This window comes from Entelurus aequoreus, linkage group LG17, assembly GCF_033978785.1.
Source record: "Entelurus aequoreus isolate RoL-2023_Sb linkage group LG17, RoL_Eaeq_v1.1, whole genome shotgun sequence".
In the NCBI taxonomy this organism is placed as follows: Eukaryota; Metazoa; Chordata; class Actinopteri; order Syngnathiformes; family Syngnathidae; genus Entelurus; species Entelurus aequoreus.
In genome coordinates, this window is record NC_084747.1 from 47,306,936 (window position 1) to 47,330,711 (window position 23,776).

The 23,776-nt window shown below is 36.8% G+C and overlaps 1 protein-coding gene across 1 annotated transcript in view; it reads left to right on the plus strand.

Moving 5' to 3' along the window:
• stpg2 (sperm-tail PG-rich repeat containing 2) overlaps positions 1–23,776 on the plus strand; it is a 109,665-nt gene that overhangs the window by 2,850 nt on the left and 83,039 nt on the right. Inside the window, exons 4-7 of the mRNA XM_062025823.1 lie at positions 490–660; positions 10,357–10,472; positions 10,725–10,843; positions 18,885–18,979. Coding sequence (XP_061881807.1) covers positions 490–660; positions 10,357–10,472; positions 10,725–10,843; positions 18,885–18,979 — 501 coding nt within the window. The remainder of the gene's footprint in view (positions 1–489; positions 661–10,356; positions 10,473–10,724; positions 10,844–18,884; positions 18,980–23,776) is intronic.

A 23,776-nucleotide genomic window follows, 5' to 3' on the forward strand; every position in this document is an offset into this window, starting at 1 on the left:
TTAATGAGGGTTGACGACAAAGGCAAATGATTTGATTATTAACTTTTTGCACGTGACATTAACCTTGGAGAACAATTGTCGACTTTATTATTATTATTTTTGAATCGTTTTAATCCTAAATCCTTCATCTTCCCCCCCCTCTGTACCTTGCTGGGTTTATTTTATGTGGCGAGTGCACTGCAGGAGATCTGTTAGGTCTGAGTTAACATGAGAAACTCTCAGCTTTTAGCTCATCAAGGATGAAACATGATGAGATGATTGGAGTAAAAAAAAAAAAAAAAAAAATTGGAGCTTTGACTAAAAGCCTTCATGTGAGCTGCAAGCAGTCCTTGTGGAGATGTGCTGCTAATAGGAACACACACACACACACGTGTACACACACACATGTTGACCTGAAGAGTCGTGGAATAGTCCCTGTAGTGCTCAACAATATATTCCATTATTGGAGTTCATAAATAAGTTATTGTGTTGTTTTCTTCCAACGTGAAGGTGCATCAAGCTAAAAGTCTCCAGAGGCTCGTTGGCCAGTCAGACGTTCCTTCCATTCCGTCGCCGGGTCAGTCCTGTGGCTATGAGGAGGACGCCCAGGGTCAGCTACGCAAGCAGGGGCCTCCAATTAGGGACAGCAGCCTGGGCCCGGCCTACTACAACCCTGGGACTGTACGTATACTCCTACACTACACTATACTAGTACAGTACAGTACTACTATAATAGTGGCTCACCACTAGCCTGGTACACTGCAAAAAGTCAGTGTTCAAAAACAAGAGAAAAAATTACAAAAATGAGGGGTATTTTATTTGAACTGAGCAAAATTATCTGCCAATAGAACAAGAAAATTCAGCTTGTCAAGACTTTCCAAAACAAGTAAAATTAGCTAACCTCAATGAATCCAAAAATACCTTAAAATGAGTATATTCTCACTAATAAGTGCACTTTTCTTGGTAGGAAAAAAAGAGATCTTTTTGCTCAATATGTTGAAAAATATTCTTAAATTAAGTAAATGCTAGTGCCATTATCTTGACATAATGATATGCGCTCGGCATCATGATTTTTTTTGTCATGCCTGAAGTAAGAAATGATGACTTTAAAAAAGTAGTTTTATACTTGTGAGTGTTGATGACACAGCTTTGCAACAGTTGATATTCTAGTTTCAAGCATGTTTTACTCAATATAGGTCATCAAATCTCACCAACAAGCTGTAATATCTTACTGAGATCATTTAGGACCAAAACACTTAAAACAAGTAAATCACTCTAACATAAAATCTGCTTAGTGAGAAGAATTATCTTATCAGACAGAAAATAAGCAAATATCACCCTTATTTGAGATATTTAATCTTACTTAGATTTCAGTTTTTGCCGTGGAGCAGCCATTGTGTCTTAGCCGAGATGTAACCAGTGGGTCTATAACTCCGTTGGCACCCTGTGATATATTCATCATTAACAATTAACATTAGTTTTATTCTGAAATACAATTTTTGGAGCAAAAAAATATTTATTTTTCCCCCTCAACCTTGCGGCGCCCACTGGAGAATGCTGCTCTTGGCATGTGGCTTATTGCTAGAAGCGCCACGTTCTTTCCAAACCACATGAAAACATTCAATTTAAAAGAAAATTGTCAGCGCATTTGTTTTCTCTTAATTTTAATGAATATTTTTTTGAAAATAAAAACATTTGCGTACAATTTTTTTTATTAGAACATTAATTTATTTATAAAATTGAATAATATATGAACAACAAAAATCATGCTGAGGAATACTCGGATGTTCTACAAAAACAGGACAGATACACAAGTATGTATTAAGAGGAATGAACTCAAATACTATATTAATTATCACAACTATTTTTTATATATTGATTATTTTACATTTCTTGTAGAATTTTGAGTAACAATTTTTTTGTTAACAAATGTTCTTAACTACTTCATTATTTATTACTCCGGTACTCTTGTCTTCTTCCGTGTATTGTACAGTATTTTGTATTTGTATATTGTACAGGATTGCTTATTATTTTTATTGGATAGTAGTCTGTTTATTTCAATTCTTAGTTTTATCTTTATTACCTCTTGTGTAATTTATTTTTATCCCATATTTGTTCCTACTACCGCACCTTAAGTTGGAGTCCTTAATCTCGTTATATGCAAATATAATGACAAAGTCTATTCTATTCTATATTTTTTTAATGCTACAGTATTTTTATGTACCATTACTTTATTCAGTACTGGCGTTTGCAATCACATTAGTAAATACAGTATTGGTGCTTTGTGCTGTGTTTAAGGACATTGGGACATTAGAAATCCAACAGACCTTATTAAAGCGTTTCTGATGACCTCGATAAACATGCTTTATACCAGCGGTTCTCAAACTTTTTTTTTTTTTTTTTTTACCAAGTACCACCCCAGAAAACACTTGGCTCTCCAAGTACCGCCAACAATAAAATGCAGTAGCATAGTCGGCCTAAGTATTCTTTAAAAAAAGCAGAGGTTTTATTCAACAAGTATATGTAATATTTTTGGCCAGTGTAACATTACACAGTTTGAACAGTAACACTACGTTTGAATATTTAAGTGCCACGAGATCAGAGGTGTCAAAGTCGTTTTCACTGAGGGCCACATCGCAGTTATGTTTGGCCCCAGAGGACTGCTTCTAACAGTGAATACTATTATTACACAATTTTTTTTAATGCATTTTATTAGTATATTTTTTGAAAACTAAAATGTAAAAAAAAGTATGGTAAGTTGCAATAATTTCACCTCAAAATGTAGTGTATATTACTGTAAATGGAAAAACAGTGGTAAAAAAAAAGGTAACTCAGTTGCCAGAATTTTACTGTAAAATTTACATTTGTTTTTTTTATTGTAAATAAAAAAAACTGCAATTTTACAGTAAAATTTGACACCTGAGCTGCCAGTTTTTTTTACCGCAAGTCAACAACTGTAGATTTTTTGGTGTATTACTGTAAATGCCAAAACGGCACCACAGTTTATTACAGTAAAAAAAAAAAAGTACTGTATTTTTAATTTAGAGAAAATTGCTGTAAAAACCACAGTAAATTTCCCAATTTTACCATGAAATCTATTGCTACTTTTACATTGCACAATTTGATGGATAACTTGCTTTGAAATCATTATTATTCGTATTTATTTCTATTTAAAAAATGGTTTGAATGTTTGATAATATATTTTTGCATAACTAGACAATATTTAAACTTACATAATTTGTGAATTACATGGAGTACATTTTTTTTTTTTTCTCCCAAAATAGAAAGAAATAATACATTTAGTAAGAAAAGTTAAAGTACTTTATTGATACCATACATATTATTTCCAGGCTTTCGAGGGCCACATCTGGCCCCCCGGGCCTTGAGTGTGACACCTGTGCACTAGATGAAACCTGCGTACCACAATTTGAGAATTGTATGACATTCTATTAATTATATAAGTGATTCTCAAACTTTTTTCACCAAGTACCCTCTTGGCTCGCCCCCCCGCAATGACCAACATTAAAATAGCGTAGTAGGCCTAAGTATTTATTACAAAATATGGCATAGGTTTTATTTAACAGGTATATTTAATATTTTTGGCCACTGTAACATTACAGACAGTTTGAACAGTAACACTGACTATAGGGATTAAAAAAAAAAGTGATTCCATGGCGTACCACTAGTTGGAGCCACAGTTTGAGAATCACTGTGTGGAGGACTCGCACCTCCGGGTTCCTCGGACCACCAATGACGGACATGACAGGCTTGACGGTTTGGAGATTTTGTTTATTTTTCACTAAACCTCCTTCTCTGGTCTCTTTTCAGCACTCGCCTCTTCGCCCCGTCTCGCTTTTCAGCCTTCCGCGTCTTTGTCTCCGTCTCGCTCTCACTTCCGCTCGGGCTCGGGTTTGTTCTCGGCCATCTGTCCGCCTTCACCAAACCCCTCCTTCCTGGCTGCTGCCCTTTTATAGTGACAGGTGATGAGACAACTGTGCCCCTGTCGCCCATTTTGGAGCCGGCCCCGGCGCGCCCCGCCTCGCTGCAGGCCTGCAGGCCACGCCTCCTCACACACTGCATTATATTTAAGTTTTAATGCAATTAATAACCAACGGGGAGGAAAAACATTAAAAAAATGATACAAAAGACGTTTACAAGAGCCAAGTTGTTCCCAGTTTCCTCAAATGCCGCACAAACCGCCTCCTTTAACGCCAAATTGTAAGCGTAAGTGGAAAAAAAAAGAAGCTTTTTGGGAGTGTTTGCTAGCAGGAATGCACAATTTGATGCACGTGTAATGGATTTGCACACCCTCAAGTGATCTGCAGCCAAGTTTGAATTGGTTTCTGCTCGGTCCCTGTGCCAGTGCGCCACTTTTTGTCACGGACTAGAAAAGACTCAGCCGTTATTTGTGCCGCCATGAAGACGTTTTGGAACCAGGTTACATCACTTCCTGCTAGAAACCACGACCATTACCTGCCCGTGAAGGCCGTTGTTCACTTTTTGGTGGACAATTTTACGCGGCCTACTTTTCCAACATAAGTGACCTTTGACCTCGTACACACTCCCAACATCTTGTAGAATGTTCTGCCGTATTAGTGGAAGCTGCACAAAGGGAGGGAACAACTCCATCGTTCATCGTCCCCCCCCCCATATGTATTTGAACTCTCCAAGTAGCCCTAATTTGTGTGTGTGTGTGTGTGTCCATTAGCGTTGGACACATCTAATGCACCAGTGAAGCAGCACTCCACCCTATTGAGTTATCCTCAAATCCATTTCCATGGCTAATGAGCGCAGCTCCACTTTAGCAGAAGTCACAATGCGCCGACACTCATCCATTTTACATGCAGGCAACAAGGAGAGCCATTAGTACTTGTTATTCCTTCTCGTACGATGGACCAGTTCTAGTAAGAACAAACAAAATACACGCACACAATATTGTATGCTGCTGGCTCTCAGTGATGTCATGTTTGATGGGAGTCGACAGCGTGCGAGTGTCAGTGGTCAGGTTGTATCAACATAGGAGTAAAAAAACACTTCATGGATAAAGTACCTACTTCTACTGTGCATTTATTTAAACCACCGGCTCTAGTTTTTATGAAGGATGACCTCATTGAAGTCAATTTATGAAAAAAATATAATTTAGTTATCATTTAACCCTTAAAAGGTCACACATTTGGCAAAAAAAACAACAAACAAACAACAAATATGTATATATGTTAGGTCAGGAAAAAACATCCCTACAAGCCTGTTTTGCAGGTTTCCCTGCGAAACAGAATGATAAGGTATGCAGAGCAAGCAACAGCTAAAACTAAAATAAACATGGAAATTATTCCCAGTGAAGCAAAAGTGAATAGTATAGTTACTTCTACTGTGCATTTATTATAAACCACTGGCTCTAGTTTTTATGAAGGATGACCTCATTGAAGTCAATATATGAAAAAAATATCATTTAGTTATCATTTAACCCTTAAAAGGTCACACATTTGGCAAAAAAACCAACAAAAAAAACAACAAACAACAAATATGTACATATGTTAGGTCAGGAAAAAACACAGAGGCTATTTCATCCCTACAAGCCTGTTTTGCAGGTTTCCCTGCTCTTCAGGGGATTTTATTCAGGGGATAAAATCCCCTGAAGAGCAGGGAAACCTGCGAAACAGAATGATATTGCAGATAGGTATGCAGAGCAAGCAACAACTAAAATAAACATGGAAATTAATCCCAGTGAAGCAAAAGTGAATAGTATAGTTACTTCTACTGTGCATTTATTTTAAACCACTGGCTCTTGTTTTTTTGAAGGATGACCTCATTGAAGTCAATATATGAAAAAAATATCATTTAGTTATCATTTAACCCTTAAAAGGTCACACATTTGGCAAAAAAAACAAAAACAAAAAGTATGTATATATGTTAGGTCAGGAAAAAACACAGAGGCTATTTCATCCCTATAAGCCTGTTTTGCAGGTTTCCCTGCTCTTATTTTTCCCCCGCTCTTCAGGGGATTTTATTCAGGGGATAAAATCCCCTGAAGAGCGGGGAAAAAATAAGAGCAGGGAAACCTGCGAAACAGGCTTGTAGGGATGAAATAGCCTCTGTGTATACATATATTTCACTTTACCCCGGTATTGAGCCCTGTATAACGGGTAAACCACAGAAACCTGGACTATTAGTACAGCAGTTATTGGGAAGCTGACATTTTATGCCAAAGGTGTGACCTCTTAAGGGTTAAAATAATAATAACAATAATACCTGGGATTTATATAGCGCTTTTCTAAGTACCCAAAGTCGCTTTACATGTTAAAAAGGGAAGTAAATAAAAAGTGTTACACAATATTTTTTTTTTCATATATTGAGTTCAATGAGGTCCTGCGATGAGGTGGCGACTTGTCCAGGGTGTACCCCGCCTACTGCCCGAATGCAGCTGGGATAGGCTCCAGCACCCCCCGCGACCCCGAAAGGGACAAGCGGTAGAAAATGGATGGATGGATGGAGGTCATCCTTCATAGAAACAATGTATACATTGCTTGATGTAGCGAGCGATGACTATGACAGTCATTCTAATTATATTATCTGTTGTAATTATACAGTATTTAAATTAACATGATTTTCATTAATACAAAAAAAATAGATGTTTAAATGACTAAAAATTTTAAAAGTAGCATATTTTTTGGATTATAAGGCACACTTAAAATCCTTTCATTTTCTCAAAAATCGACAGTGGGCCTTATAACCCGGCGCGCCTAATGTACGGCATACATCTGGTTGTGCTTACCGACCTCGAAGCAATTTTATTTGGTACATGGTGTAACGATAAGTGTGACCAGTAGATAAGAGATACAGTACGTGTGGACTGCAAGATGAAATATGAACCCGGACATGTAATGGCATTAAAATTAAAAAATAAAGACAACTTCAGATTGTTTTCTTTGTCTTACTTTGGCCAAAAATAGAACAAACACATTCTGAAAATATTACAATAAAAATATAGAAAAAAATACTGGCAGCGGTAAAGTTTAGATCCATGAAGGAAAGAAGAAAGTGAATGAATGTTTATAACTGATAAATTTACATATGCATAAACATTTTTTTTCTTTTGTATTTTTTTAATGAATTAAGTAATGTTTATGACAACCTTTTTTCCAAAACACAATATAGAATGTGAGATATAACAGGATAATGCATACGTTTATCATTTGTTTTCAAAACACTTACAAAAAATTTACTGTGGGACCCCATTTTTATGACTTGATGGGGTCCCTGGGGTATACTGTAGCAGCCCGGAAGAGTTAGTGCTGCAAGGGGTTCTGGGTATTTGTTCTGTTGTGTTTATGTTGTGTTACGGTGCGGATGTTCTCCCGAAATGTGTTTGTCATTCTTGTTTGGTGTGGGTTCACAGTGTGGCGCATATTTGTAACAGTGTTAAAGTTGTTTATACGACCCACCTTCAGTGTGACCTGTATGGCTGTTGACCAAGTAAGCCGTAGATATCATGTGATTGGGCCGGCACGCAAAGGCAGTGCCTTTAAAGTTTATTGGCGCTCTGTACTTCTCCCTACATCTGTGTACACAGCGGCGTTTTCAAAAGTCATCCATTTAACTTTTTGAAACCGAAACCGATAATTTCTGATATTACATTTTAAAGCATTTATCGGCCGATAATATCGGACTGACATCCCTACTTGAAATGCGTTTGTACGTGTGCACGCGCTCCGTCCGCGTACGTGTTAACGAGACCCAGTGAGTGACTGCCGTAAACACCAATCATTTTATGCAGGCCGGTAAAACATTTTCATAACATAAACTTTGTAATTGTGAAAAAAATAAGGTAACATAAGCTGTTCTTGTTACATTTTTTGCTTAGAAAAATGTTGCTGTGAGGAAGTCGCAAACAGCACCTTTAAGGGTTGAATAATAAATAAGCGATGTTGTCTAGTATCATATACACATAACCACAAGCTGTGTTGTGTTTTGGTTTTTAAAAGCCCTTTTGTAGACATAAAAATGCAATTTGTGTCTTCGGACCGCGCGGCAGCTGTGACCGCGTCTTCATGCTGGTTTTGTCTCCGTGCCGTATTAAATAAACTGCTCCTCTTTTTTAACTACAACTATCTCAACATCTTTGTTTCCCCCCCTTCCCCCTCGTCGGATCACAGGGGATTGAACCCGCAATCTCTCCCAGCGCTCGCTGTTGAAACACGGAGATAGGCCCCCTGTGGAGTTTGTGCTTTGAGTCAGACTCGCTTCTTCTTCCTCTCAGGATGTGTCAGAGTGAAGGAGGCCGGACAGCTGGGTCAAGGAACAACTTCTCATAGAAGTTGAGACGCTTTGATTTCAAAGTTTACGTCTTTTTTTTTGTAAACGCACCGCTGGAGCTCTCACATTTAAGTTAGGAACATGAACATTATTAGGCAGCACAGACCAGTCTTAATACTTACATGTATGGACCGTTTGCTGAGGTCAAAGGTCACAACATGCTGCAACTTTGTTTTCACTTTTGTCAAACTTATCAACCTTTCTTCCCGCTTTCTAAATAATGACTATGTACAATGTCTCCCACAGATTGGCAATCTCTTTGTAACAATGACATCGTCGTAACATTTGCATAATTGACTATGATGTGTGTATTTTTTTAGAAAACACTAACATTTTATAGTCTAACGTATCTTTTTCTTGTTAGATGATATTGTTTTGCTGTATTTTTAATTGTTGCTGCTTATTTTATTACTACAATATAACACAGGTTACACTTTACACCAGTGCAGTGTGTGGAATCTCAAACTCTAATTTCAGAACACTTAACAAAGTCAATGTTTTGTGAAACATGATTCACATGTTACCTGAAAGATGAAGTGATATCACAAAAAAACAATTAAAAGTATACATACTGTATCTATATACATTTGTGTATATATATATATATGTGTATATGTATGTATATATGTATGTGTCTGTGTGTATAGTGGGGTTGTACGTAGGGATGTCCGATAATGCCGTAAACACTAGGGATAATATCGGCAGTCCGATATCTGCCGATAAATGCTTTAAAATGTAATATCGGAAATTATCGGTATCTGTTTCAAAACTATCGGTATCGGTTTCAAAAAGTAAAATTAATGACTTTTTAAAACGCTGCTGTGTACACGGACGTAGGGAGAAGTACAGAGCGCCAATAAACCTTAAAGGCACTGCCTTAGCGTGCCGGCCCAATCACATAATATCTACGGCTTTTCACACACACAAGTGAATGCAATCCATACTTGGTCAACAGCCATACAGGTCACACTGAGGGTGGCCGTATAAACAACTTTAACACTGTTACAAATATGCGCCACACTGTGAACCCACACCAAACAAGAATGACAAACACATTTCGGCCGTAACCGTAACACAACATAAACGCAACCGAACAAATACCCAGAACCACTTGCAGCACTAACTCTTCCGGAACGCTCAACCCCGCCCACCTCAATCTCCTCATGCTCTCTCAGGGAGAGCATGTCCCAAATTCCAAGCTGCTGTTTTGAGGCATGTTAAAAAAAATATTGCATTTTGTGACTTCAATAATAAATATGGCAGTGCCATGTTGGCATTTTTTTTCTCCATAACTTGAGGTGATTTATTTTGGAAAACCTTGTTACATTGTTTAATGCATCCAGCGAGGCATCACAACAAAATTAGGCATAATAATGTGTTAATTCCACGACTGTATATATCTGTACCGGTTGGTATCGGAATTGGTAATTAAGAGTTGGACAATATCGGAATATCGGCAAAAAAAGCCATTATCGGACATCTCTAGTTGTAGGGTATTAGTATAGTATCGCGATACTAATGAATCATATTCGGTACTATACCGCCTCTGAAAAGTACCGGTTGTTAAGGATTTTTGGTGGTTAAGATGGTTTTGGAGCTGTAAATTTGGACAAAACTCTACTCCATCCTTACTTTGAACTCCTCCAAACAGTTGTTGAGTTTTGACGAGGATGATGGTGATGATGCAGCTGTTTCATTGACAGAGAGTTGGTGTCATCAGCATGGCAGTGAAAAGATAAATATAAAGAGAGTGGGGTTGAGCACATTTACACACTCGTAATATTTGAGTAAAAGTCTTCCAAAGGCTGTGAACTAGAGCGAAAGGACAGGACGAGGGTGACATAATGTGGCTCAACTTCACTTCTCATTCACCTTCCACTTCACCTCACCACAAGGAGATAAGACTCGAACCAAGCAATGGAACTTTTTCGCCATCCATTTGTCTTCTCCTTATCGCTTCCCCCCGTCATTCACGCCCCCTCCACAATCTTCTTCCTTTTTTTTTTGTGCGTCTGCCTTCTCCCCTTCTCACCGTCCTCAACCTCTTCATCGTCTCGTCTCCAGGCAGAGAAGAGTTGTGCCCAAAAGTACAAAGGCGTCCACTTTGGCAACATGACGGCGAAGAGAGGCGAGGTGATGAAGGATGAAGGCCCGGGGCCAGGCTACTATTACCCTGAGATGTGAGTACCACTCCTTGTTAAATCATTTAGAGAGGACACACACACACACACACACCATATATAACCACTGCATTAACGTGGAAGTAAAAGAGCTAATGGGAAGACGGTCCGTCTATTTATTAAACCGCTGATAATGAACATTGCCTTCTGGTGATGAAGATGGAGATAGTGAGCAAACGTAATGTAGCTTACTCACCGGCCACGACATTAGGTACACCTGCACAAATCCGATCTCCCCCTCTCTCCCGGCAGCGTCCCACAAACGCACTACGAGAACATAAACCTGCGGACAGAGCAGAGGGGCACGAGGGCTCAGCTTGTCATTCCTCGTTACCACCAACTGGTGTCCAAACAGGAGGAAAAGAAGGCAAGTGTTTGGCGTTTGTGTGTAAAAAGTTCAAGTTAAAGTACCGATGATTGTCACACACACACACACTAGGTGTGGCGAAATTATTCTCTGCATCTGACCCATCACCCTTGATCACCCCCTGGGAGGTGAGGGGAGCAGTGAGCAGCAGCGGTGGCCGTGCCCGGGAATAATTTTTGGTGATTTAACCCCCAATTCCAACCCTTGATGCTGAGTGCCAAGCAGGGAGGTAATGGCTCCCATTTTTATAGTCTTTGGTAAGACTCGGCCGGGGTTTGAACTCACAACCTATCGATCTCAGGGCGGACACTCTAACCACAAGCCAAAATGGTATGCGGTATAACATCCAGTAAAAATATACATTTTGGTTGGTGAGAATCTGGATAAATGAAGTGTACTTCTCAATGGCGGTGTCCGTCCACCATCCCAGAATTATTATATCCTCCATAAACCAGGAAGTATAGTCTTTTATCAAACAAACAAAATATATTTTAATTTTATTTAATAATACTGCAACTTTTAACATTTTTAAAAGGTATTAAATTCACAAAATACAAACATGTAATTGAAATTATTTAACAATAATGATTACCTTTTTTTTGTTTTTTTAATTAAATAAAGCATTCATTGTAGGGTAAGGCTAGTAAAACTAGTAAATACAAATATGTATATATTATTGTATTATTTTTTTAATTTAATCATGCCATTTATTTGACACAATATTAGTAATAGGAATAATAATAATTTCTATTTGTTTTATTTATTTGACAGGGACAGTACAATTAAACAATGCTACACATAGGTAACCGATGAGAATCTGGATAAAGGTGGAGATACAGGAAATGAAATGTACTTCTCAATGGCGGTGTCCATCCACCATCCCAGAATTATTATGTCCTCCATAAACCAGGAAGAATAGTCTTTTATCAAAACAAAAATATATTTAAATTTTATTTAATAACCCTGCAACTTTTTAACATTTTTAAAAGGTATTAAATTCACAAAATATAAACATGTAATTTAAATTATTTAATAATAATGATTAACATGTTTTTGTTTTTTTAATTAAATAAAGCATTTATTAAAGGTTAAGGCTAATAAAACTAGTAAATAAAAATATGTATATATTGTATTTTTTTATTTAATCATGTCATTTATTTGACATAATATTAGTACCGCATTTTCCGCACTATAAGGCGCACCGGATTATAAGGCGCACCTTCAATGAATGGCCTATTTTAAAACTGTTCATACATAAGGCGCACCGCATTATAAGGCGCATAGAATAGACTCTACAGTAGAGGCTGGGGTTGCGAGACCTGTTGTGGCTCAATATTGGTCCATATATAAGGCGCACCGGATTATAAGGCGCACTGTCAGCTTTTGAGAAAATTGGAGGTTTTTAGGTGCGCCTTTATAGTGCGGAAAATACGGTAATAGGAATAATAATAATAATTGCTATTTATTTATCTATTTGACAGGGACAGTCATACTTGGCAACCTTGAGACCTCCGAATTCGGGGTTGAGGGGGGCGGGGTTTGGTGGTAGCGGGGGGGGGGGTGTATATTGTAGCGCCCCGGAAAAGTTAATGCTGCAAGGGTTCTGGGTATTTGTTCTGTTGTGTTTATGTTGTGTTACGGTGCGGATGTTCTCCTGAAATGTGTTTGTCATTCTTGTTTGGTGTGGGTTCACAGTGTGGCGCATATTTGTAACAGTGTTAAAGTTGTTTATACGGCAACCCTCAGTGTGACCTGTATGGCTGTTGATCAAGTACGCGTTGCATTCACTTAAGTGTGTTAAAAAGCCGCATATAATATGTGACTGGGCCGGCACGCTGTTTGTATGGAGGAAAAGCGGACGTGAAGACAGGTTTAGAGGACGCTAAAGGCAGTAGAATATTGTTGTCCGGGTGGAAATCGGGACAAATTCGGGAGAATGGTTGCCCCGGGAGATTTTCGGGAGGGGCACTGAAATTCGGGTTGGCAAGTATGAGGACAGTACAATTAAACATTGCTACCCATAGGTAACCGGTGTCAAAGTACATAAGACTTCTAGCCACAGGCTAATTTGCAACCCTTGTCCGTGGTTAGGCTTTTTTTTTTTTAAAGTTGAGAAATGTGTAAAACACGTACAAAAATTAAAAACAGATTGAAAATAATTGGACCCATTTGTGCATACTACACCCAGTTCTAGTGCTCAAACTTCTGATTTTCCTTAAGCCACTTTTTCAGTTTTGTGGAGAAATGTTTAATGTTTGAATTGATAGATTTTATATAACACTTTTCAAGTCACCCAAACATCTGACACTTATGTCCTTATAATAAATACACCTAATAAAATAATACAATTAAGTAAACTGCCACAGTATGAGGCACACATGCACAATCTAATGAGCTTCAATAAAATATTTGTATTATTATTAGTTTTCTCTCCTTTTTATTTGTAGCCCATGCGTTCCTCCATCCTCCCTTTAGGGGTCAGTAGAGTGTCAGTGTTGAGCTGCAGTCCAACAGCAACACACAAAGTGCTTGCATTCATGAAGTAAAGCTATACACTTTGTTATATTAGTCTTACTCACCTGTGTGTGTGTGTGCTGGAAGTTGTGTGATACTCTTCTCCATCCTCCCTTTAGGGTGGGGGAGAGTGGGTGAGGCAGGGAAGTGAAACATCTTCCTGCTGTCAAATATTCTACCCCCAAACCTCACTCCCGCTTTCCTCCAGCCAGCTCAAGTCCACATTTCGGAATGTTTGAAAGTGTTACAGCAATTTATGACCGAGCTAAACTATTGGCCTTCACCGTCTGCTCATAACATAATGATGAACTGGTGTGAACAACATCATCATCATCATCATCACTGGTTGGTGCACAATGGGGAGACAATGCTCAATACATGTGTAAAAATTATCTGTTGTTCAAATAGTAATAAAGATTCAATATTTGTGTTGAAAAGCAGAAAAATAAGCAATCGATTTATTAATGTTATAATTTTTTGGGATATTTAAAAAAAAAATCAGATCTTGATTAATCGTGATTAATCACTGTTAATTACTCGCGTGCGTAATTTAAATGAATTAAAAAAAAAACCCTATACTTTGACACAGGTGCAATTTAATTGTCAGATTATCATATAGGAACATTTATTTATCCGTTCAAAACTTCTTAACAGTAAAGTAGCATGATCGTATTTTGAAGTAAAATTTACCAGCGAGTACACCAGTCGGCGTTTCTTCTATTTTTCTAATAGTAAAGATGCAAAATTTGTGCTGAAAAGCAGAAAAATAAGTAAGTGATTTATTTGTTGTTGTTTTTTTCCGGATAATTTTTTAAAGTTAGATCAATCGCACTTTTGCATCTTGATTAATCACGATTAATCGCAGTAACTCGTGCATAATTTAAATTGACTTAAAAAAAAGACCACTGTACTTTGACACAGGTGCAATTATATTGTCAGAATGTCATATAGGAACATTTAATATATCTGCTCAAAACTTCTTAACAGTAAAGTAGCATGGTCGTATTTTGAAGTAAAATTTCATTTTCTTTGTTTTCTTCTATTTTTCAAATAGTAAAAGATTCAAAATGTGTGTTTAAAAGCAGAAAAATAAGCAATCGATTTATTAGTTTTATAATTTTTGTAGATATTTTTAAAAAATCCGATTAATCACACTTTTGCATCTTGATTAATCGTGATTAATCACTGTTAATTACTCGCGTGCATAATTAAATGAACTTAAAAAAAGACCCCTTTACTTTGACACAGGTGCAATTTAATTGTCAGAATAGGAACATTTATTTATCCGTTCAAAACTTCTTAACAGTAAAGTAGCACGATCGTATTTTGAAGTAAAATTTACCAGCAAGTACACCAGTTGGCGTTTCTTCTATTTTTAAAATAGTAATAAAGATGCAGAATTTGTGTTTAAAAGCGGAAAAATAAGCAAGTGATTTATTTGTTTTATTTTTTTTCCGGATAATTTTTTAAAGTCAGATCAATCCCACTTTTGCATCTTGATTAATCACGATTAATCGCAGTAAATTACACTCGTGCATAATTTAAATTGACTTAAAAAAAAACACCACAATACTTTGACACAGGTGCAATTATATTGTCAGAATGTCGTATAGGAACATTTAATTTATCTGCTCAAAACTTCTTAACAGTAAAGTAGCATGGTCGTATTTTGAAGTAAAATTTAATTTCCTTTGTTTTCTTCTATTTTTCAAATAGTAAAAGATTCAAAATTTGTGTTTAAAAGCAGAAAAATAAGCAATCGATTTATTAGTTTTATAATTTTTGTAGATATTTTTAAAAAATCCGATTAATCACACTTTTGCATCTTGATTAATGTTCATTAATCACTGTTAATTACTCGCGTGCATAATTTAAATGAACTTAAAAAAAAAACCCTATACTTTGACACAGGTGCAATTTAATTGTCAGATTATCATATAGGAACATTTATTTATCCGTTCAAAACTTCTTAACAGTAAAGTAGCATGATCGTATTTTGAAGTAAAATTTACCAGCGAGTACACCAGTCGGCGTTTCTTCTATTTTTCAAATAGTAATAAAGATGCAAAATTTGTGCTGAAAAGCAGAAAAATAAGCAAGTGATTTATTTTTTTTCCTGGATAATTTTTTAAAGTCAGATCAATCGCACTTTTGCATCTTGATTAATCACGATTAATCGCAGTAAATTACACTCGTGCATAATTTAAATTGACTTTAAAAAAAAGACCACTATACTTTGACACAGGTGCAATTATATTGTCAGAATATCATATAGGAACATTTAATTTATCTGCTCAAAACTTCTTAACAGTAAAGTAGCATGGTCGTATTTTGAAGTAAAATTTTATATTCTTTGTTTTCTTCTATTTTTCAAATAGTAATAAAGATGCAGACTATGTGTTTAAAAGCAGAAAAATAAGCAAGTGATTTATTTTTTTTCCTGGATAATTTTTTAAAGTCAGATCAATCACACTTTTGCATCTTGATTAATCACGATTAATCGCAGTAAATTACACTTGTGCATAATTTAAATTGACTTAAAAAAAAGACCACTATACTTTGACACAGGTGCAATTATATTGTCAGAATGTCATATAGGAACATTTAATATATCTGCTCAAAACTTCTTAACAGTAAAGTAGCATGGTCGTATTTTGAAGTAAAATTTCATTTTCTTTGTTTTCTTCTATTTTTCAAATAGTAAAAGATTCAAAATTTGTGTTTAAAAGCAGAAAAATAAGCAATCGATTTATTAGTTTTATAATTTTTGTAGATATTTTTAAAAAATCCGATTAATCACACTTTTGCATCTTGATTAATGTTCATTAATCACTGTTAATTACTCGCGTGCATAATTTAAATGAACTTAAAAAAAACCCCTATACTTTGACACAGGTGCAATTTAATTGTCAGATTATCATATAGGAACATTTATTTATCCGTTCAAAACTTCTTAACAGTAAAGTAGCATGATCGTATTTTGAAGTAAAATTTACCAGCGATTACACCAGTCTGCGTTTCTTCAATTTTTAAAATAGTAATAAAGATGCAAAATTTGTGCTGAAAAGCAGAACAATAATAAGTGATTTATTTGTTTTATTTTTTTTCCTGATAATTTTTTAAAGTTAGATCAATCACACTTTTGCATCTTGATTAATCACGATTAATCGCAGTAACTCGTGAATAATTTAAATTGACTTTAAAAAAAGACCACTATACTTTGACACAGGTGCAATTATATTGTCAGAATGTCATATAGGAACATTTAATTTATTTGCTCAAAACTTCTTAACAGTAAAGTAGCATGGTCGTATTTTGAAGTAAAATTCCATTTTCTTTGTTTTCTTCTATTTTTCAAATAGTAATAAAGATGCAAAATTTGTGTTGAAAAGCAGAAAAATAAGCAATCGATTTATTAATTTTATAATTTTTTGGGATATTTAAAAAAAATCAGATCTTGATTAATCGGGATTAATCACTGTTAATTACTCGCGTGCGTAATTTAAATGAACTTAAAAAAAGACCCCTATACTTTGACACAGGTGCAGTTTAATTGTCAGAATAGGAACATTTATTTATCCGTTCAAAACTTCTTAACTGTTTTATCAAAAGGAGCATGATCGTATTTTGAAGTACAATTTACCAGCGAGTACACCAGTCGGCGTTTCTTCTATTTTTCAAATAGTAATAAAGATGCAAAATTTGTGCTGAAAAGCAGAAAAATAAGCAAGTGATTTATTTTTAAAAAAAATTTTCCTGGATAATTTTGTAAAGTCAGATCAATAGCACTTTTGCATCTTGATTAATCACGATTAATCGCAGTAAATTACACTTGTGCATAATTTAAATTGACTTAAAAAAAAAGACCACTATACTTTGACACAGGTGCAATTATATTGTCAGAATAAAATAATTGTTTTTAGTGACACCCAATGGCCACAATAATTCATTAAATGAAGCTTGTAAAGGAATGATGCGGACATGTTTGTTACTGGATACTTTGTATTACTTTTCTGCCTGGGAGACTAATATGTGTGCGTGTGTGTGTGTGTGTGTATATATATATATATATATATATATATATATATATATATATATATATATATATATATATATATATATATATATATATATATATATATATATATATATATATATATATATATATATATATATATATATATATATATATATTAGGGCTGCAACAACTAATTGATTAAATCGATTAAAATCGATTATTAAAATAGTTGCCGATTAATTTAGTCATCGATTCGTTGGATCTATGCTATGCGCATACAGTTTTATTTTTTATTTTTAATAAACCTTTATTTATAAACTGCAACGTTTACAAACAGCTGAGAAACAATAATCAAAATAAGTATGGTGCCAGTATGCTGTTTTTTTTCAATAAAATACTGGGTAGGATAGAAATGTAGTTTGTCTCTTTTATCCGATCATTAATCGATTAATCAAAGTAATAATCGACAGATTAATTGATTATCAAATTAATCGTTAGTTGCAGCCCTAATGTATATATATTATATATATATATATATATATATATATATATATATATATATATATATATATATATAATTTGATATTTGTTTATATTGACACATGTCTTGTTTTAGACTGTAATATTGCTCAATTAATTATTCCGTATATCTATAGCTTGTTTGATATTGTGTGCTTAGCTGCTGTGTAGCTGCCAGCTCCTAGTAGCCAATAGCCTACCACGGTTACCTTTTGCAAATGACGTCACGAAAATATAAGAAATGACCAACAGTGTGCTTTTTGGACGACAATTAGCTGATTTAATCTGATTTTTTTTGCTGATATCAGACCCATATCCAGTATCAGCTTGGTACACCACAAATTGTTTACGTACATGGGAAAAATTGCAATTGTAGGTTAGGGCCTTGTTCACTTAATTGTAAAATTATATCTTTTTAAATATTTTATTACCCATGGTAACCCAAATAATTCTAAAGTATTTTATCTGTTATTAGTTTGGACTTTGTTTTTTTTATTATTATTAATCCAGTATGTTTTCAACTCCAGGGTGTACATCCCATAATACAACTCCATGCCTGCTGTCAGTAGACCTTCGCCTCTTTATATTTGCCTTCGTCTTCCCCACTTCACACTGTCAGTCTCAGAGACAGCAGTCCTGTTAAAAATAGTGCAGTGTGCCTCCCTATTGAAATCTCTGTTGTTTTCTTCTTCTCTAAAAAACAACATTCTGGCAGGAATCTTTTTTTTTTTTTTTTTTACAATAACTGTTGCGGGGTTCCACTTCTCTAAATAATCTTCATACCTTGCCAAGAACCACACAGCAGAAGGTGTCTTGCGAGCAGACAAGATTCATGCATCACTGTCTTCTTGTCTTCGGAGGACATCAAGTGGGTGGCCATGAATGAAAACGCCACCCATCGTAGAGCGATACGTGTCTCCAAACATTTGGATGGTATTTTACAAGATAAATGACTAATAACTGCAACTTTTTGTCTTTCTACTCTAAAAGGGAGTTCCTGGTCCAGGCCACTATGACATCAGGGGTCAGTTCGAGAGGCCCAGTGACAAAAAGCAGCAGGTCACGTCCACATTCCTCTCTCAGACCGAGGTACAAACACGATACACCTTCCACTCACTGCTGAAGTTCTATTTTTATTACCGTATTTTCCGGACTATAAGGCGCACTTAAAATCCTTTTTTTTCCCCCTCGAAACTCGACAGTGCGCCTAATGTACGGAATAATTCTGGTTTTGCTTACCGACCTCAAAGCTATTTTATTTGGTACATTGTGAAATGATAAGTGTGACCAGTAGATGGCAGTCACACATAAGAGATATGTGTATACTGCAATATGATGGCAGTCACACACAAGAGATATGTGTAGACTGCAATATGATGGCAGTCACACACAAGAGATATGTGTAGACTGCAATATGATGGCAGTCACACACAAGAGATATGTGTAGACTGCAATATGATGGCAGTCACACACAAGAGATATGTGTAGACTGCAATATGATGGCAGTCACACACAAGAGATATGTGTAGACTGCAATATGATGGCAGTCACACACAAGAGATATGTGTAGACTGCAATATGATGGCAGTCACACACAAGAGATATGTGTAGACTGCAATATGATGGCAGTCACACACAAGAGATATGTGTAGACTGCCATATGATGGCAGGCACACACAAGAGATATGTGTAGACTGCAATATGATGGCAGGCACACACAAGAGATATGTGTAGGATGCAATATGATGGCAGGCACACACGAGATATGTGTAGACTGCAATATGATGGCAGTCACACACAAGAGATACGTGTAGACTGCAATATGATGGCAGGCACACACAAGAGATATGTGTAGACTGCAATATGATGGCAGGCACACACAAGAGATATGTGTAGACTGCAATATGATGGCAGTCACACACAAGAGATATGTGTAGACTGCAATATGATGGCAGGCACACACAAGAGATACGTGTAGACTGCAATATGATGGCAGGCACACAAGAGATACGTGTAGACTGCAATATGATGGCAGTCACACACAAGAGATACTTGTAGACTGCAATATGATGGCAGGCACACACAAGAGATATGTGTAGACTGCAATATGATGGCAGTCACACACAAGAGATATGTGTAGACTGCAATATGATGGCAGTCACACACAAGAGATATGTGTAGACTGCAATATGATGGCAGTCACACACAAGAGATACGTGTAGACTGCAATATGATGGCAGTCACACACAAGAGATACATGTAGACTGCAATATGATGACAGTCACACACAAGAGATACGTGTAGACTGCAATATGATGGCAGTCACACACAAGAGATACGTGTAGACTGCAATATGATGGCAGTCACACACAAGAGATACATGTAGACTGCAATATGATGACAGTCACACACAAGAGATACGTGTAGGATGCAATATGATGGCAGTCACACACAAGAGATACGTGTAGACTGCAATATGATGGAAGTCACACACAAGAGATATGTGTAGACTGCAATATGATGGCAGTCACACACAAGAGATACGTGTAGACTGCAATATGATGGCAGGCACACACAAGAGATATGTGTAGACTGCAATATGATGGCAGGCACACACAAGAGATATGTGTAGACTGCAGTATGACTCAAGTAAACAACACCAACATTTTATATGTTCCATTGAAAATATAGAACATTACACACGGCGCTCAAAAATCTATCAACATGTTTTAGTACGACTTTGGTAAGCTATGAAGCTGCACCGCTTGATGTGTTTCAACATATGAGTATTAGTTATATATATTTGTAATTTTCCTGAGGGAACTCTCCTGAAGGAATCAATAAAGTACTATCTATCTATTATGGTGTGTGTATAAGGTAAGACATATCTGCCGTTTTGTAGTCCGTGCCGACGCCGTAGTCTATAAGCTTCTTCTTTTTCTTTATCTTCTTGTTATGGGACATTCATCCTGCGCTGTTGCCATGTCTAATATAAAGTAGTGTAAAGTTCTTATATCTTATAGCGCTAAAACATACCGGTGTAGTGAGTTTACATTATTCACCCAAGGAACTTTAGTTATTAGACAATTACGGTCGAACGTTTCGTCACGGGACACATTTCCGGCGTTGTTATTGCACTAGTGAGCCACGGATGAGTGTCTGAATGTCATTAAAACAGTTAAGTTAAAGTTAAGTAGCTCCATCTTTTGACACTTCTTCCACTCCCGTCCTTGCGCGCTACACCACTACAACAAAGACGACGTGGAGAAGACGCTGTCGAAGGTGAGCCACGTAAATAAGACCGCCCACAAAACGGAGCATCCTGAAGCGACTGTCAGGAAGCGGCTTGAAGATGATCTGTAAAACATCTATGCAACATTTTGACCAAAGAACGACCATTACATGTTATGTAGACCACAAGGAAGTCTTTTACATTAATAAAAAAATTATAATATGACTCCTTTAATGCGCTTTATAATCCAGTCCAATCCTATTTTGTTCTTAAAGGCCTACTGAAAGCCACTACTACCGACCACGCAGTCTGATAGTTTATATATCAATGATGAAATCTTAACATTGCAACACATGCCAATACGGCCGGGTTAACTTATAAAGTGCAATTTTAAATTTCCCGCGAAACTTCCAGTTGAAAACGTCTATGTATGATGACGTATGCGTGTGACGTCAATCGTTGAAACGGAAGTATTCGGACACCATTGTATCCAATACAAAAAGCTCGGTTTTCATCGCAAAATTCCACAGTATTCTGGACATCTGTGTTGGTGAATCTTTTGCAATTTGTTTAATAAACAATGAAGACTGCAAAGAAGAAAGTTGTAGGTGGGATCGGTGTATTAGCGGCTGGCTGCAGCAACACAACCAGGAGGACATTGACTTGGATAGCAGACGCGCTATCCGACGCTAGCCGCCGACCGCATCGATGATCGGGTGAAGTCCTTCGTCGCTCCGTCGATCGCTGGAACGCAGGTGAGCACGGGTGTTGATGAGCAGATGAGGGCTGGCCGGCGTAGGTGGATAGCTAATGTTTTTAGCATAGCTCTGTGAGGTCCCGTTATACTAAGTTAGCTTCAATGGCGTCGTTAGCAACAGCATTGTTAAGCTTCGCCAGGCTGGAAAGCATTAACCGTGTAGTTACATGTCCATGGTTTAATAGTATTGTTGATTTTCTGTCTATCCTTCCAGTCAGGGGTTTATTTACTTTGTTTCTATCTGCATTTAAGCCCGATGTGCTATCACGTTAGCTCCGTAGCTAAAGTGTTTCGTCGATGTATTGTCGTGGAGATAAGTCACTGTGAATGTCCATTTCGCGTTCTCGACTCTCATTTTCAAGAGGATATAGTATCTGAGGTGGTTTAAAATACAAATCCGTGATCCACAATAGAAAAAGGAGAAAGTGTGGAATCCAATGAGCCAGCTTGTACCTAAGTTATGGTCAGAGCGAAAAAAGATACATCCTGCACTGCACTCTAGTCCTTCACTCTCACGTTCCTCATCCACAAATCTTTCATCCTGTCTCAAATTAATGGGGTAATCGTCGCTTTCTCGGTCCGAATCGCTCTCGCTGCTGGTGTAAACAATGGGGAAATGTGAGGAGCCTTTCAACCTGCGACGTCACGCTACTTCCGGTACAGGCAAGGCTTTTTTTATCCGCGACCAAAAGTTGCGAACTTTATCGTCGATGTTCTCTACTAAATCATTTCAGCAAAATATGGCAATATCGCGAAATGATCAAGTATGACACATAGAATGGATCTGCTATCCCCGCTTAAATAAAAATTCATTTCAGTAGGCCTTTAACTGTTCCCACTCCATATAGACCTGTTCATATACACTTAGTGGTTTTCAAACTAAAAGTACCACCTCAGAAAATACTTGGCTCTTCAAGTACCACCATAATGACCAACATTACAATACAGTAGCGTAGTAGTAGGCCTAAGTATTCATTAAAAACGAGGCAGAGGTTTTATTTGACAAGTGAATTGAATATTATTGGCCACTGTAACATTACACACAATTTGAACAGTAACACTGTGTTTGAATATAGGAAAATAAAACACTAAAGTGATTCTCTGGCGTACCACTAGATGGAGCCCGCATACTACCCCAGTTTGGAGAATCACTCAACTCGTGGCATTCCATAGGTTTCGATGTCTCGTTTCCAAATAAAGATGGCGAGTAATTGGCCCTTTCTGGTCATGTGGCGCGAGCATCTGGCTGGGATGTGACGGAAAGGCGCTGGTGCGCGGTGTGAGTTTTGAGAAGCAGCAGGATGCAGCGCCGCGAGGAGCTGGTTGCCTTGGCGAGGCCTTAAAAAGGTGCAGCTTGTCGCCTGCAGCTCTTTCTCAAACTGAAAGTCAAGGTGGCGTCTGTTGCTGCTGCTGCTTCTTAGGTCGACCTCCAAATAGAACCGCTACCACAACAACATTAGTGTTGTAGTCTACTTCCTCAAACTGTGACCTCATACTCTAATTGTTTTTCAACCTTTTTTGAGCCAAGGTACATTTTTGTGTTGAAATCAGCAGAAATCATTAAAAAAACGAAACTCAGTTGACAGTAAAAAGTCGGTTTCGCAATTGTTGGATATGACTTTAAAGTAGAGATGTCCGATAATATCGGCCGATATATGCGTTAAAATGTAATATCGGAAATTATCTGTATCGTTTTTTTTATTATCGGTATGGTTTTTTTTATTTTTTATTTTTTTATTAAATCAACATAAAAAACACAAGATACACTTACAATTAGTGCACCAACCCAAAAAACCTCCCTCCCCCATTCACACTCATTCACACAAAAGGGTTGTTTCTTTCTGTTATTAATATTCTGCTTCCTACATTATATATCAATATATATCAATACAGTCTG